General features: G+C 49.3%; 1 protein-coding gene across 5 annotated transcripts in view; it reads left to right on the top strand.

Moving 5' to 3' along the window:
- Positions 1-12,575, top strand: part of LOC132445789 (uncharacterized) — a 45,630-nt gene extending 33,055 nt beyond the window's left edge. For 2 of the 5 annotated variants that reach the window (XM_060035936.1, XM_060035932.1), the window contains 10 exons: positions 243-343; positions 461-496; positions 606-975; positions 1,291-4,389; positions 4,512-4,581; positions 4,696-4,788; positions 4,861-5,088; positions 8,799-8,915; positions 9,017-9,132; positions 12,120-12,575. In XM_060035936.1, coding sequence (XP_059891919.1) covers positions 243-343; positions 461-496; positions 606-975; positions 1,291-4,389; positions 4,512-4,581; positions 4,696-4,788; positions 4,861-5,088; positions 8,799-8,915; positions 9,017-9,132; positions 12,120-12,197 — 4,308 coding nt within the window. In that variant the 3' untranslated portion in view covers positions 12,198-12,575. The remainder of the gene's footprint in view (positions 1-242; positions 344-460; positions 497-605; positions 976-1,290; positions 4,390-4,511; positions 4,582-4,695; positions 4,789-4,860; positions 5,089-8,798; positions 8,916-9,016; positions 9,133-12,119) is intronic. The other 3 variants (XM_060035935.1, XM_060035933.1, XM_060035934.1) reach the window with 3 other exon arrangements.
- The last annotated feature ends 5,233 nt before the right edge of the window (positions 12,576-17,808 follow it).

Raw genomic sequence — 17,808 nt, 5'->3', positions numbered from 1 at the left:
TGCATATAATATGCTAACGTTCAGTAAAAGTTTAAACTCTATCAACTGTCGTTATGGTCATTGATCAACAGTTGGATGCTCATATCAGCACTCGAAGAACGTCTCTTGTCCATTCAAATTACTCGCTCAGAACTACTGTATAATGTATAAATACATTTTCATAGTATATCACTTGAGGAGGTAGATGGGTATGAGAAGGGGTACCTACAATGACATCAAAAACATGCTCTCTCTCTCTGTAGGTGGTTTTCCGACTCCGTGGGGAAACACCTGATATTGACAAGAGGACCAAAGTGTTAAATAGGCTCAATTATAGAAAGGTGAAGGCTCAAGTTCAATATGGGTATGTGTTTTCATTCCTTGCCCCCATCTTAGCACACGGAAATAAGATTTAATATGTTGTTTATAGGTGAGTGTGAGTGTGTCTGTATATTAAATAAATAAATTGTCTCTCCTACAGGACAAATCGGGAGGTCGAACACAAAGTGTGGAAATCGTGAGTCTCTTAGTCTCCTTATCGATTAGACACGTTGTCAACATCTTTCGGGTTGCAGACTTTTGCAGTCACTGAAAGCTGATCTAACGATACCATTTTGTTATTTCAGGCTAAGCGATTTCACGTCAAGCATTCAGAAAATAGATGTCAGGACAGTGATCAACAGTCCCCAGCATGCAAAGTCTGGCAAATCGCCACCGGACCCACCAGCGCCTGGCCCCTCAGCGCCTGGCCCCTCAGGTCCTGGCCCCTCAGGTCCTGCTCTCCTAAGCCCCGTGGCCCCTGAAGAACTCTGCGCCTCAAACCACGACCAGGACGGGCTCCCGGGCTCCGGCCCCCAGCCTCCAGCCCTGAGTCAGGAGATGTACCTCTTCTTTGCTACGGCCATCCACCAGCATCACCAGGCCAGAGTCGGACAGGAAGTGAGACGAGGTGAACAGGAAGTGAGCCGAGGTGGTCAGGAAGGCATCCAGAGAAAGGTACGGTCTCGTCCTAGCTCTCTTGTCTCCAGCATAGGGGCTGTGTTGAGGTGTTGGTTCTAAGGCCACAGTATCGATAAACTCAACTGACTTGGTGCTGCTATCGGTACTGGAGAAATTAAGCAAATACACTTTCTATTAATTTAGGCTAGGTATTACATTGCGCTAGTTATATAAATCGCCTGCAGATGCAATGTTCTTCCAGAGTCAGTCCCGTTTATAACAATTAAAGAAAATGATCTGATTAAATCGTTAAAATCGTACCGATTGCCATCCCTAGTCAGGGCTCAGACGCTTTCCTCTCTTTGGAACCAGCAGGTCTCAATGGACTTCGACAAGACCACCTCCTCATCTACGTCTAGTGGATTGAAGTCCAACTCTTCAACGACAGCCCACTCCTCATCCTTGTCTGGAGCCACAGTGTCCTCCTCCTCACATCTCCCCAAGTCCTCCTCATCTTCTTCAGATCTCCACAAGTCCTCCTCATCTTCTTCAGATCTCCCCATGTCCTCCTCTTCTCCTACTTCTTCTTCTCTCCCCCCTCCGGTCGGAGTAGTCCCTTCCTATTCTGAACAGAACACACAACAGAGGAAGTGTGAAGAATCTCCTGCCCAGGTGTCTGAGGCTTTTGACACGACACACACTCCATCGCCTACCAGCCAGGAAGGGTCATGCATCACTACCACGAAGGAGGCGGAGTCTCTTTCTGCCTGTCCACTAATCAGAAGGAAGGAGGTACTAAGTGAAGCAGCCATGGTATGTGAAGAGGACGTGGCGAGGCCTGGCCACATGATGGCAGCAGAGACCTCTGCAGTGAAAAGTGCAGCATCACTGACAGGAAAGGATGTCTTACACACTGATCCATGTCTAGAGGAAGATGGGAAGAGAAAGGCCCAGCAAGAGTTAACTCTCACAGGAAAGGATGTGGTCGTCTCTCCCAGCGAAGACATGAAGGAGAACAGAGTAGAGGTGGATGAAACACAAGAGCAGCTGGGTGATGAAAAGACAAGCGACCAGATGCTCCATTCGAGGCCAGAGTGTGACGAGGAGACGCCTCACCAAACCCCGGTCCAGCCTGAGACACCAAGCCTCCCTGACCCTGAGAGCCAGACCTCTGAACGCCAAGAGGAGGAAATGTTGGCCAAAGTCGCTGATGAAGCTGAGCCATTCCAGGAGGTCCCAGAGCACAAAGAGACTATTTTGGAAGAGGGGAAGATGACAATTGTAGAAGAACAAATACCTTCTGTGAATGAAGAAACCCCATCGGTAGTTTCGGAGGCAACTGATGCATCACTCAACGGTGCATCGACTGAGGAAGGAGACACCAACAGGCTCATGGACTGTGTTGAAGGATCTCCTCCCAAAGAGGAGAAGCAGAAGACCAAGGAAACCCAAGAGGAGGAACAGAAGACCAATGAGCAGAGCATCAAGGAGGATCAGACCAACAAGGAGAAGAACAGCAAGGAACCCCCAGAGAAGGAGCAGGGTAACAAGGAGCAGAGCAACGAGGCCCCCACTGAAGGGGGGGACAACAAGGGGCCCGCTGTAGAGGAGGGTGCCCCTGAGATGGATCAGCGACGATCTAGGAGAGGTCACCCCAGTCCAGTGCCGCCATCGACCAAGCCGCTGTCCACCAGACACTCCACCAGGCACTCCACCCCCTCCATGAAGAGGGAAATCCCTGGGGTACTACCAGTGGAGAAGGCTGTCTCTGTAGAAGTGGAAGCCTCCTCCTCCCCTCGGGGAGGTGAAAGCCCTTCCTCCGGGGCCCCCCTCCCCCAAGGTCACCCCCATCCAAAGGAAGAAGAGGTAGAATACCAGGTGACGGACTCTGTGGAAGGTGGGGTGATCGAGGGAGTCCAGCTCCCCACCAGGGGCAAGAGGGGAAGGCCAACCAAACAGACGGCCAAGAACGTCCGGGTGAAGAAGGAGCAGCCCACTGCCCCGGTAGCAGAGGAGTCCGGCAAGAAGCCAGAGGAACCGTTGGAAAACCAGGCCGGTCCAACCAGGAAAGAGACCAAACCCCAGGAGGCCCCAGAAGAGAAGTCGAGAGGCAAAGAGGATGGTGCAGAAGAAAGCCAAATGGCCGACATAGTGACCCCAAGCAACGCCAAACCAAGGGTCTCCGACGAAGGGGTCAGTTTGGAGGAGGTGGCTACATACCAGGTACTGGACTCTGTGGAGGACGAGGAGCTGGAGGTGAAGGAGGGGCCACCCGTGACGAGGGGCACTAGGGGCAGAGGAAGGAAGGCCAAAACCCCTACGAGGAAGGAGTGCAAGCGGAGTCTAGAGGAAACCGTGTTTGAGGTGTTGGATTCCATCGGGGGCGACGTGTTGGAAGACGCGCCAGCGCCAGAACAACCAGGACGACCCCGACGGGGGCTAGCGAACAAAGACCCAACGCCTGAAAAAGATGGAAAGGTAGTACCTGACGACACTCCTGAAGGAACGCACGGCAAGCAGGAGCAAGTCAAGAAGGAAGAGGAGGTGGCCCGTCAATTCATGGAGGAGCCACAAGGTGACGAGCAGCCTGCTGCCGGAAAGAGAAGGAGTGGACGAGGTAGGAAAGAGGAGGTGGCGGTCTCTGGGACCTCCAAAATGGCCGCCAAAGAAGGTCAACAGAGGGTGAAGGAGGAGGAGGTGTACCAGGTGGTGGACTCCACCGAAAACGACCCCCATGAGGAGGAGCACGTCGACCCCCCCGGTCCAAGGAGAAGGAGCAAACGAAGGGACCCAGCACCGACTGTGACCAGAGCCCCCAGAAGGCCTGCTTACTCCACCCAGGGGGAGGAGCCTCTGTACCAGGTGGTGGACTCAGTGGGGGGCGAGGAGGAACCGGCTCCAGTGGAGGAACAGCCGCCAGGGTTAGAGCCTAGGAGGGGGGAGAGAGGTCGTAAGGTCGCGGGGAGCGACTCCGCGACAGAAGACAAAGCGGCAAAGAAGATGAAAACCACAGAGCAAACCGTAATGCCCAAAGTAAACGAGGGTGTGGGAGCAAAGAAGGCGATGGACGGAAGGAAGGAGAGCCAGGAGCAGGAGGAGAACGCTCTGGTGAGTCTGGATGAGGTCAGTGAGGAAGAGGAGGACTACCCCGACGATTCAGTTGAGGAGGAAGAGCTGAGGAAGAGGCAGACTGTCGAAGAGAGGCGGAGAGAGGAGGAGGAGAGGAAGCTGGGAGAAGGAATGGAGGGGCTGGTGACCCTAGATGAGGTTGGAGAGGAGGAGGTGGATGAGGAAGAGGTTGGTCCTGGAGGAGAGGAAGAGAGTGGAAGAAGAGCGGGGGGGATCACACAAGAAGAACTGCAGGCGTTGGTCACTCTGGACGAGATTGTTGAGGAGGAACAGGAAGAGGAGGAGTCAACACATTCAGAGCCCCTTCCAGACGACGAATCAGAGGCCAGGTTGAATACTGAGGTGAGAGAAAAGTGAACTTGTGTGCAGATAAAAAGTTTGTTTATATCTATGTATTCAGGATGATGGGGATTGTATAACAGGCTCTTATTCTGTCCTTCACTCCCCCTCCGTCCCTTGAACAGACGGTCTGTGATGAAGAGCCAGCGTCTTCCTCAATCGTGGGTGAATGTAAACAAAGTGAGGAGCAAGCAGGTGAGTGTTTCAGTTCTTGGCCCATTCCACTTCAGAGGATTTGATTGGCTGATTGTGATGGAGGATAGTGCTGCCGTGTGTGGAGGTTGTGACCTTTGAGCGTGTGTCCCACAGAGGAGTGTGTGAGCTTCGTGACCTTGGACGAGGTGGGATACGAGGAGGAGGAGGAGACACAGCCACGCAGCAAAAGAGGTAGACAGGCTACAGGTAAACCTCACTCACTCATTCACTCACTCACTCACTTATCTTCCAACATGGCTCCTCCTTTTTTTTCTCCAGAGAGGAAATGCACCAGGAGAGAACAGCAGCAACAACAACAACAACGACAACCACCAATGGCTAAACCCTCTGGAGAGGAATCCCCGCCCATCCCGGCTCACGCTACCTCCCTATTGGCCGGCGAGCCCGGGGCTGTTTTGAGCGTCAAAGGAGCAGAGCCAATGGCAGAAAGCCCCGCCCAGGATGGTGAAGAGACGGGGTCTGAGGAGACGAGGCTTCTGAGGAAAGGTAAATCTCTCTCTTCTTAATAAATTACCCGATATTGTGCCTTCAAAATAAAGGCGTCTGTGGAGTGCAATAAATGAGGAGATAAGAGACAAATATGCGTCGTGTCAGCTTTACTCTCCACTTATAAACAATATAAAACTTCACATCAAACGAGAGTGAGGTCAAACGGGGACACCAGGTTAAACCTGAACTGCTATCACATAACCCTTTCCCTTAAAGGTACAGTCCCTTGGTGATTGTCTCTTAATCGTACTTGTGGGTCACCACAAATGCCCCCCCCCCCCAGAATTCACCCAAAAGAACAGAGCCAGACCTAACAGGTACCCCAAAGAGAACACAGGACACACTCTAGTGCAAAACAGAACAGACCAGCTCATAGAAGTCCCTAGAAAAGTCAACGTATAGGGGGGCGGACCAGGCGGCCAGTACGGCTGCGCTTAACAGGAGAAGAGCAAGGGCAGGGGCAGGTGTCGAGGCTGCCGCATGGGGGCGCCCTCGCTGCAGGCTTGAGAAGGTCTATAGCCACCCGCTCAGGCCTGCCCCCCATTTCCACAACGAAGTTCTTAGACCCTACCTCCAGGACGCGGATGGGCCCATCGTAGGTGGGCCGCAGCGGGGTACGGTGGCCATCGTGGCGGATGAAAACATACTTGGCTGACGGTAAATCCCTGGGAACGTAGGACCGGGGGTGGCCATGGTGAGACGTCGGAATGGGAACGAAAGCGTTGGATGTCCCGAGACACAGCACGATGGGAGGCAACCGACCACGGGCCGTGGCATCTGGAAGAAACTAACCCGGGACGCGCAGGGGCTAGCCGTACACCAGTTTGGTCGATGAGGCTTGAAGGTCTTCCTTGAGGGCGGAGCGAGGGCCACGCGTAACCCAATGGAGGCGATCAGCCCAGTCACTGCCCGTAAGGCTGGCCCTGAGCGCGGCCTTCATGTCACGGTGAAACCGCTCGCAAAGTCTGTTGCTCTGTGGGTTATACGCTGTGGTACAGTGGACCTTCACCCCCAGGACCCCGGCGACCGCAGTCCAAAGCTCCGACGTGAACTGCGGACCCCGGTCCGAGGAAAGGTCGGACGGTGTGCCGAAACGGGCCACCCAAGCCATAATGAACGCCCGGGCCACTTCTGCTGATGTAGTCGAGTACAGGGGAACCACTTCTGGCCACCTGGTGGTCCTGTCCACCATGGTGAGAAGGTAGGTGGGACTACGGGAGGGGGAAAGTGGGCCCACCAGGTCCACATTCACATGGTCAAAACGTCTCTCTGGCACTTTGAAGGGTGCCAAGGGGGCGTTGGTATGACGAGTCACCTTTGCACGCTAGCAAGCCACACAGACAGCAGCCCAGGCCCTGACTTCCCTCCGCAGGCCCGGCCTGACGAACTTGGCCCCCACCAGCTTGGCAGAGGCCTTCACCCCTGGGTGGGAAAGGCCGTGGATCGTGTCAAAGACCTTACGCCTCCAGCCAGCAGGTACCATGGGGCGCGGTGGCCGGTGGAGACGTCGCAGAGGAGTGTAGCGTTGGCCGCCCCAAACACATCTTCCATGAGCAGCGCCGGGGGGGCCGTCCTGTAGGCTTACACCTCAGAGTCTGCAGCCTGATCCTCTGCCATGGCTCTGTAGTCGAGGCCCAAGTGGACGGACCCAGTAACCACCCGGGAGAAGCAGTCCGCTATAAAATTGTCTTTGCCGGCCATGTGCTGAATGTCAGTGGTGTACTCGGAGTTGGTGGAGAGCTGACGCTGCTGTCGACCAGACCATGGCTCCGAAGACTTGGCCATTGCGAAGGTCAGCGGCTTGGGGTCAATGAAAGCCGTGAAGCGATGGCCCTCCAACAGGAAACGGAAATGACGGGTGGAGAGGAAAAGAGCCAGGAGCTCCCTGTTGAAGGCTCTGTATTTCCTCTAGTTGTCACAGAGCTTCCTGCTGAAAAAGGCCAGCGGTTGCCAGGTTCCGCCCACCAACTGTTCACAGAAAGCCCCCACGGCATAATCAGAGGCGTCCGTAGTAAGAGCAAACTGGGCGGTCTGAGACGGCTGCGCCAGCAGAGCAGCCTTGGCCAGCGTGGTCTTGGCAGCATCGAAGGCATCAGTCATCTCTGGGGACCAATCCAACAAGTACGCCCGCCTCCTGCCCCGCAAGGCGTCGTACGAGGGTCGCTTGAGTTGGGCCGCATGGTGGTAGAAACGGTTGTAGAAGTTCACCATGCTCAGGAACTCCTGCAGGGACTTCACATTGCGTGGGCGTGGGAAACTGGCGACGGCATCCACCTTGGCAGGGAGGGGAACAGCCCCCTGCGGGCTGACATGGTGGCCGAGGAAAGTGATGGGCGACTAGCCAAACTCGCACTTAGCCGGGTTGACGAAGAGACCATGCTTACTGAGCCGACCGAACAGCTGCCGTAGATGCGTCAGTCGTCTGCGTAAATGTCGTCCAAGTAAGCAAGTCCATGAGGCGCTGAAACGTCTGCGCCGCATCCTTGAGGCCAAAAGGCATCCTTAGAAATTCGAAAATGCCAAAGGGTGTGATGACTGCCGTCTTGGGGACATCCTGCGGGCGGACGGGCACCTGATGGTAACCGCTCACAAGGTCCACCTTCGAAAAGATGGCGGCGCTGGCCAAGTGGGCGGAGAAGTCCTGATCGGGGGTGGTCGCATTGTTCAGGCGACGGAAATCACTACAGGGACACCAACCACCATCAGCCTTGGTCACCATGTGCAGGGGAACGGCGCACGGTGCCGAGGCGCTCCATGGTGGCGAACTCCTCCCTGGCGATCGAAGCCTGGCAGAGTCGAGGCGCCGGGCTCGTGCATAGACTGGGGGGCCAACCGTGGTGATGTAGTGCTAGAGGCTAAGAATGTCGCCCTTCTTAGCCACTGCCGATGAAAACGTGGCCGTGGTGATGGTTAGGAAACACAGCAAGCATTAAATCGGATGGCTTGCTGTCGCCCAGGCCATTCAGGGAAAGCAGGCGGTCTGCCTTCTGCAGCTCCAACAGTTCAAAGAGGTTCAACAGGAACGTTTTGAATGCGTCGTACTTGCCGAAAGCTGGAGGAGCCTCCAACCACGCCATAGCCCTGGCCGTCGTCGAGGCATCTAAGGCCGGTACCACGTGGAAATGCTTTGTAACGTCCTGCGTTATTCCTCACAGCTGGATCTTGAACTCGGCCGTGTTGAAACCACGGCCGTGGGTTGTGCTGCCAAGAGTCTGGTGGCAGCATAGATAGCACCGACGTTAGCCGCGACGTCAGCCGCAATGTCAGCCGCAATGTCAGCCGCGTCGCCAGCAGCGGCCAGCACCACAGCAGCATTTTCACTACCGTCGATGTGAGACATAACCCAGCCGTAATCCAACTTGCGTCGGGGTCACCTATTGTGGAGTGCAATAAATGAGGAGACAAGAGACGGAGATGCGGCGAGTCAGCTCTGCTATAAACCTTCACATCAAACGAGAGTGAGGTCAAACGGGGACACCAGATTAAACAGGAATTGTTATGACATAACCCTTTCCCTTAAAGGTACAGTCCCTCGCTGAATGTCTCTTAATTGTACTTGTGGGTCACCACAGGTGTATGAAAGATTTGGCCCAAAATGTAAGGGTTTGTGCTTATCACCCAGAGTTTAATGGCTGCTAGAAAGTAAAGATAGACATGTCGTCATTTCCTACCACGCCTTTACCGTCTTTCTGTCTGTCCGTCTGTAGCGTCCAGTAAAGCGAGGAGGGAGGAGGAAGGGTTGGAGCCTAAGAAAGTCCGCTCTAACTCTCCCTCCGTTGCCAATGACTACACCCTGCCCGCCTTCAACCCCAACAACCCCCTTGGTGAGAGGAGAGACACACACATTATATCCTTGACAATGACATGTGTACATGTTTGAGGTGATGTTATTATTTTCCCCATCTCTTGATCCGTGCGTCTCTAGGGTCGGAGCATGTGGTTCCTGGGTTCTACTGTAATCTGTGTTCTGTGTTCTACAAAAACGAGACCAGCGCCAGGACACTCCACTGCAGCCGCTTGGGTCACTACAACAACCTGAAGGCAGGCACACCCGTACACGCACACATACACATGTACATACACACATAATGGAGCCAGAAAACATCAGTTCCACTATTTAGTGCATCATCCATAGGGGGGGGGACCCCATTGCTCAATCGTGTGCTTAAAGTCAGTTACCCAAACCCTCAAAAGTGCTCTTTGCATGTGTCCATCATATTCCCAATAATCCATGTCCAAGAAGCAAACATGCAAGCAAGCAAATAGTCGTCTTTGGCCCATCAAACCCCCCCCCCCCCCCCCCCCCCTCAGCACGGCGGTGTGAAGGTCCAGGGGTCTCATTTATAAAACTGTGCGTGGTATCGTTACTAAAAGTGTACGTACGCCCAAAAGCCAAGTTTTGCGTGCGCCCAAAAATATTCAGATTTATAAAACCCTGCGTACGCACACCGTACGCAATCTTTGCTTTATAAATTACAGAGTGCCTACAAGTGTGCGCAGCTGAATCAGCTTCACGGTCCGCCCTGTACACGCCCCTTTTTAACCATAAATGGTCAATGCCCATGACCTCATGAATGCGATCTGCGTATAAAAAAGACTTGGATGCAAGTATTATGTCTTGCCGGAAACCAATGGCAGAAGGACTGAGAAAAACAAAAAAGCTAGGGTTACGGTAATAAGACTGACCGAGAACACCTTGGATAATCAGTTTGTAATCACCCACGTAAAATGTTCTTGAACGTAACACCTTTTTAATGCCTGATTTGTCATGAAAAGCATCAAGAGTAATGGACAACGATTGTGATGAGGGTGGCTTGGTTTTCCACCCTTGGGATTTAAATGACATTTGATTATGTGTTTACACTAGTGTCACATAAAAATATTATGTCATTGACACATGTTGGACAGATGCTTCATTCCATGCAGTCGCGCCGTCAGTGGACAGTATGGAGTGACGGGAGTAAATATTGATTTTTTTTTAATTTATATTCTAAGGAGATGTGTCTGGAGTTATAACTGAGAAATAACGCAGTTGACTTAAATTATTCTGATTACATAGATTTAACGCATGATACGGGTTGAAATTAAATTTATGAAGGGCGTTGATAAAACATAATCGTTCTTCTGCCTCTACAATTCTTCTGTCTGACTTCAGTTCACCACCACACCATCTGTGTCTCCCATTCTCCTTTTCCTCCAAACCATGCGTACGCATGGGTCAGAGTTTACTTAGGGCTGCGCACATTCTCCCGTCAAGTTGGTATTTTATAGATCACAACCTTGGTGTGGAAAGTCACGTACGCCAATTTCAGCCCCGTTTAGTGCGTACGCAACGGTTATAAATGAGACTCCAGGCCTTTTCAATAGCGGCTACTGCTGTTGCTGCCGCAGAAAGTTTAAACACGGGGAAAACTGAGCAATAGGGCAAAATCTGTCCGCGTTCACGTGGGCGGCAACCGCTTCGTGTTCAACAGCCGCTTTTGTAACCGCCTCCCCTCTGCCGCCCTTCCCTCATTGAAATGTATGATGGCAGCGAGTTGCCGCGTGGCGGTGTGAAAGCAGCTTTAAAGGGACGGTAGTCTCTAAAGGGCCCTTGTGGCAGCGTCCTAGTCCATACACGACCAGATAACCCAGTGGCTACCCTACTGACATCCTGTGGGTATTGTAGGATCTGACCTGTCTGGATTACTCTTCCCCGACTCCTTCTTCTGACCTGTTGTATCTGCGACCGCCTCTCAAGTTGTGAGTACTTAGCCTGAGAGCTGGTATGATGGTCTTTTTTGAAAGGCCGGGCCGCTGATTGAGCTCCTCCGAAGCGAAGCCTGGAGATTCACCCTCAACATCTTTAAAGGTGACAGGTGTGAGTATGATTATTAGCCATTACGTTTTGAGAATCTGCCTCTTCTGACATCACAAGTGGGCGTGTCCATCTCCGTTCATCTATCCGTCGTACATCTAGGTGGACACGCCCACTTGTGATGTAACTAGAGGCAGTTTTTCAAAACGGCTTGTAATGGCTAATAACACTCATACCTGGTGGTTTAATGTGTCACCTTCAATAGCAGGTCCAAACCCTGTCAACCGATTGTCCTAATCGTTGGGGTTTTCTCCTATGGAGGAGCCACCATGGTCCCTGGAGTCCAATCTCTCCCTCTGTAAGGGTTTTTGTTGGCGGTAGCTAGTGGTTCATTTCTGGACCACCTCACCACATTTTACCCAGCTCCGAGAGGCTTTTAGGGGTGAACTGTGGCCCAGGGTCCGAGACGATGTGTGAGTAGACGCAGCCCTTTATGCATCTCGGAAATGGTCCTTTGAAATCCAGGCCTTTTATGAACCCCTTCCACAACCGCAATGGATTAGCAAGGCCCTACTGGCTTGGTTCTGCCTGGTTTATACTGCTGGCAGGAACCTCCCAATCGGGAAATGGCGTCCATAGCAATCGTCTCTAAATTATAGCAGCAGTCTGCTATTGAGGAAGAACTGATCGACCAGTCTAAATCAAGGACTCATTCAGCCGTGAAAAAATCTTTACGCTACTGTCCATACGGTATATTCCTCACCAATAGGGTACTCATAATGTGCTTAGTCTAGACTGTGCACATCTTGTCCACATCGGATTACCGTATTCCTTTCTAGTTCATTCCTTCTTCTGCACAGTAGTGTTTCCCAAAGTGAGAGTTGCTAGGGCACTGCAGAGGGGTGCTGAGCTGGGATGGGAGGGTTCTTCTTAATGCATTCTGGGGAGGGGGAAAAGCTCAGTCGCTACAGTTGGAAATGCTCTGCACACTGGAGCTGTACATTTTTCATTAACATTGACATCTAGGACATTTAGCAGATGCTTTTATCTAAAGCGAATTACAGTTCATCTGTAAGAAAGGGAAAAAATGAATCGCTGTCTGTACAATCAGGATGTTAATCGAACAATCACTTCCAATTACTGGGTTAATGCATTCCCCGTGTTCAAAGCTGTTAATACATGACTGGTTAGTTTTTAGCGCCACACACTGAATTCACTCCTCCTCTTACAGAAGTATTACCAGGGTCTCCAAGAGGAACAATCCAGGAGCGAATCAGGAGGTCCTACTCCTGGCGACGCCCCCAAATGACTCTAGCCCCGCCCACAAACAAACAACCGTCTTTTCATTGGTTTCACCGGAATATGGGGGAGCCTCGTCTACGTTGTTCCATCATTTTTTATATCGTTTGGAGTGTGTGACGAAGGAGATGAGTTTGTTTGGCGTCAAAACAAAAGGACGATGTGTACTCTGACCGTTCAGAGTACAGAAGAACAGAGGTCTGCACTTCCGAGGTCGTTATTAGACGAAGAGTTCACGATGGAGTAGACTGCGCTGGTCTTACTTTTTACTACTTTTTACAGGAGTCATCATGGTGTGACCGCTTTATTAAAGTTCTCTATGTATCAAACTATTTTATGTTTAATGATTTCATATAACAATGTTAAATAAAAGTCAAAAAAAATTTAATCATTTCTTTCATGCGTTGTTTGTCACTCTTTCTCTTAGTTAGCAGATGATCCATGTTGGGCTTTCACTCAGAGTAAATAGACAACTAGGAATACACACAAATTGTGTTATTTATAATGTATATCTTAATACATGTGTGTGCATACATATATATGTATTGCTTATACATGTTAAATGCATATATATACATACACATATTACATTTTTATTTCATTTCCTATGAAGTGGTTTGGAGGTGCTTCTGATTGGACAAAGCCCTGGTACACGTGTGTATGTTTTTTGTACATTTTGTTTGACATGGCATTCGTTATTTGGATGATAATAATATACCATCTACCATATGCCCCGTCTCTTCTGTTCTTGCTCATTCTCCCTCTAACCCTCCCATCTCCCTAATTGATATGATGGTAGTCATGCATGCTATAGCATTGTTCCTAGCATCACTGCACTGCATGCTGTGTGTTTACAGCTGTGTGTTCATACACAGCGCTACCGCCCCTCACTGTGTGTGTCAGTGTAGGAACTGATGTGTTGTGTTGCTCTCAGAAAGTGACTCTGGCTCACTTCTCCCCGGCTCGTCTATTACTCAGAGGCTCCTCCTGACATTTATTTAGGTGTTGAGTATTTGCTATAAAAATGTAAACTACATTGTTATATGTATGTATAGATACATTTTTGCTATATATGTGTACAGATGATATGGTTGGCTGTCTCTATCTCTCTCCCTCGACTTATAAAATGCATCAACAGACAAATTCTGTCTCAGTATACCCAAAGGATTGTTTGGATGTTGTGTGTGTGTGTGTGTGTGTGTGTGAGGGAATGTGTGCATGTGAAAGTGTAGGCTGTAATGATGCTCTAATGAAGCGCACTGGGTTATGACTGAAAGCAGTTTGTGTGTGTGTGTGTGTTCTCTCTAGTATACATCTCTTAGTTAGTCTTCTGTCTCTCCGTCGCCACGTATCCGCCACAAACACAGCCACATGGACTCTGTCTGTGTGTGTGGGTCGGTGGTGTGAGCCATGCTGCGTGTGCTCCTCGCTGCAGAGCGGCTTCTGACAGCGGACGATGACATCAGCGATGCCTATACTGCAGCACCACCTAAGTCGGTAAGGGCGTGCTTACTCGGTTGATAAAGTGGGGTTCACTTTGGATCTCTCTCGCTCTCGCTCTCTCTCTCATTAGGCCTATCTCTGTGTGTGTAGTCGCGTTTCCATCTAAAAGGTGATGCGAATTTTTAGAAAGTTCGCAAAAACGTATCCTCTTGATAACATCCTCTCTTAGGTCCTGATATATAGTTGAATTGCGTTTTCCATCTAAAATAGCTGTAATGTTTTTTTCTTCGATGAGAGCAAGGAAACGTTTTACCTCTTCAGCGGTCCACACGCATCTATTATTCACATTGGGCATCTGTACCATGGACGTATTTAAAGCATACATTGTAGAAATTTATAATTCGAAATTCGTTGCAGCCTTTATACCACATTAACTCCAGGGTCTATAGCAGGGCTATTCAACCTCCTTAACAAGTGGGGCGAAAAGGAAAACCACTGGAGGTTCATGGGTCACACAGAGTAAAACTACGTGAATGAATCGCTACAAATAAATCTTACTTAAAGTAGTGTTAACTTAATATATATAGTACTACTACATGGAATAAACTTGTCAGACGCATTCCTTCCTTCTTCACTTTTAATCATATCATTATAAAAGATTTTGTTCTCACATATTTTGGACACGTATTTAGAATTCAACAATGTTGTTTGAATCACCGCAAAACAGGACTACTGTACATATGAGACATTTTGAGCCAGTGAGTCAGTGAGAAAGATTGCACTGCCTTGTTTGCCTCGTTTGGCTCATCCTGAGACACTAATGCAGCTTCTCATAGGTCATGGAGCAACGTGCCCTTGTTCTGATGGCATTCATATGAGAAAAGCTAGACTCACACGTATCGGTTGAGCCAAACATTGTCAGAATAAGTGATGCCAGTTCCTGATTGTGGGGTACTGATACTGGCTAGTATCACCGGCTACACACAGAAACCTGATTTGCATGCAACTATGTTTCTCCTTTATTTTATTTATTTTTTGCATGCAACCTCTTGCGGGCCAGAAAAAAATTAAGAGGGGCCGCATTTGGCCCACGGGCCGCTAGTTGAATAGACCTGATCTATAGCATAACCGCGTTTTCTGATTACAGTTAAATGCATTTTCCACAATGTACCAGCTCTCGTTTTGAAGGCTGAAGAGACAATTTGACTGGAATTACTTAGTATAGGTGTCCATATATCAGGGATTAATGGACAGGGTATAATTAAAGGATATGCAAACATAGACATCCTATATCATATACATAGGATGTCAATGTATATAAACGCTTACAAATATATCTATATATTGACGCTACAAGTTGATGTCGGCAGGGTTGCTATGGCAAGTCGTTACCGGCATTAAGTTAGTTTAATATTCAACATTAATTTAACATTCAAAATACAAACCGATTATGCACTTCAACCATTTGAGTGAATGATGTCAAACCAACTCTGCAACATACAGATTAATGTCCCCCATGTGCCACAAGGCTTATTTTTCAAATATATATTTTCATCGATGTTTTACATTAAAAAAAAATTACCTTATTATGCTCCTTGACCCTTTTGGTCTCAAGAAGTCAAACCAACTGTATAATTCAGACAATAAAAAACCCATGTGCCACTATGGAAGAAATTAATGATTATATTCTATGGCAAACCATGATTATTATTAGGCCTATATATCTAATGGTGGAAAACATTTAACGCGTCTCTGGATTCTGATCCAGGGCTTGACACGGTGCCTCAGGGGTGAGGACCTCGGGTTGTAGCCATGAGGCAGAGCAGGGAGGAGGGGTGGAGTAGGTAGGTGTCAAGGGGCAGACAAGTGGTCTGTAAGGAGAAGGAGTAGGGGGAGGTGGAGTGGCAGTAGGTGTTGGGCAGCCAGCAGAAGGGTCTTGTGGGGGAGGGGCCGCAGTATCAAACCTATTGAAAAATAGGTTCAGTTCATTGGCCCGGTCCACACGGCCCTCCAACCCCATGCCACCAGTCTTCTGGAACCCAGTGATGTTTCTCATACCACTCCACACATCCCTCGTGTTGTTTTGCTGGAGTTTATTCTCCAGCTTTCTCCTGTATCTGCCTTTTGCCTCCTTGATTGCAAGTTTGAGTACCACCTGTACTCTCCTGCCCTCATCACGGTTGCCATCTCTGAACGCCCTCTTCTTTTCATTCAGGACGGCCTTAATGTCCTTGGTGATCCACGGCTTATTGTTGGCATAACGGGTAACTGTCCGAGCAGGGACATTGCAGTCCACACAGAAGTTGATGTAGTCCGTGATGCACTCTGTGAGCCCTTCAATGTCCTCCCCGTGGGGCTCACAGAGTGCAGGCCAGTCAGTCACCTCAAAGCAGCCTTGCAGTGCCCCATAAACCTCCCCCGACCACCTCCTCACAGTCCTTGTGGTCGTAGGCTTCCTCTTCACCAGAGGCACATTGCAGGGTTTTGAGGTGCACCAGGTTATGATCTGACCTGCCCAGAGGGGGGAGAGAAGAGGAGATGTATGCATCCTAATGTTAGCATACATCAGGTCCAGGGTCCTCTCTTCTCTGGTAGGACAGCTCACATATTGCTTGAAGGTCGGCAGAACTCTGTCCAAGGTGACGTGGTTAAAGTCTCCCGACATGATGATGAGGGCACTGGGGTGTTGAGTCTGGAGTTAGGTTCAGTGGGATGACGACACTGGTCTTACTTTTGACTTGTACATTTGAAATGTTTGATACATAACAGTTGATACATAACATTTGTTTGACACAAATTTTTTTTTTTTTTGGGGGCCCCCTCAGGACTTGAGGCCCTACGCGCAGCGCGTAGTGCGCGTTATGGGAGCGGCGGCACTGCCGGTCGCAGACTTTGAACTCAAGTGTGAAGTGTGGACGTGCCACCTGTTTTCTGATGTGGCACATCCGATCACAAAATAAGTTGAATCGAAATTGAAACCTCCCTGTGTAATTTAGTGGAACCGAGCGTGTAATTCAAGCAGACCGCCTTCAAACTACTTGGTAACAGCACATTTTGTGTGAGTGTGAGAGAGAAAGAGAGGTCAGACACACTTGTTCATTGCACTACACTGCATGTGTGGTAGAAAATAACAGAATTGCCTTATATGGCAAGGACGGTCAGCCATATATTCCTTTAAGTATGTGGTCGTCTTCTGCAGTTAATCTCAACAATGGGAGGATGTGTTGCCGTATGAGGCCCTCCTCTGAATCCAGAGGTGGTTTTGCTGCTTTCCACCATTAATGTACCTGATACATAGGCCTGATAATACTCATATTTAATATAAAAGTAAGGGTTAATTTCTCCCATACATGTGTGGTAGAAAATAACCGAATTCTATCACTTCAACTAACTAAGAAAGTATGAGGAATCGAGGAGTCCGGATCGAGAATGAAATAAGACTTTATTGTTATCCGAGAACAACAACCAAGCCGAGTTGGTTTTGCAAAAGAATTGCTGGATTTCTTGACTATTGCGCTTCTTCTCCACATTGGTTTTTCAGTTTAAACCGTTAAATCAGCATTAATTTATACATCAATGACAGTCTTTTTATTCTCACACACCAAGCTATTCCCCATATGGTATGCCCCCACCTACAGAATGTATACTCTCCTTTTATGATAAGGCGGGTCAGCCATGCATGAAATATTGTCAACTTCTGCAGCTAGTCTAAACTCTGGCGCCGTGTCTCTCCTATGGAGGGGAGAGGTGATTTAGCTGCTTTCCATTATCAATGTATCTATAGACCTGATAATACTCTATAGTTTGCCATTGAAATGTATGGTTAATTTCTTCCATACATGAACTTTATCTTAAAAGGGTGTTTGTGTGAGAAATTAAAATGATTCTTCTAATAAACTAGTGTTATATATATTATTAAGTGTTTCTCTTGTCTGGTGCTGAAGCATGCCTATATAAATAATGAATGATTGTGGATGTGAAGTATTCTGCTTCTACTCAATAACTGCGAATACCACAATTCATAATTAATCTGGGAAAGAAACAGGTATTGTTTGAAGGCCGACTTGGCAACCCCGTAGACGGAGCCGGGGGATGAAGGCAGACCTGGCAACACAGGAGTTTTCGTCCCTCGCTTGAAAGCGCACAACCAACATCGCCTTGTAAAGAGAGACGTCGGG

This window comes from Gadus macrocephalus, chromosome 17, assembly GCF_031168955.1.
Source record: "Gadus macrocephalus chromosome 17, ASM3116895v1".
Classification (NCBI taxonomy): Eukaryota; Metazoa; Chordata; class Actinopteri; order Gadiformes; family Gadidae; genus Gadus; species Gadus macrocephalus.
This window is presented reverse-complemented; position numbering and strand designations above follow the sequence as displayed.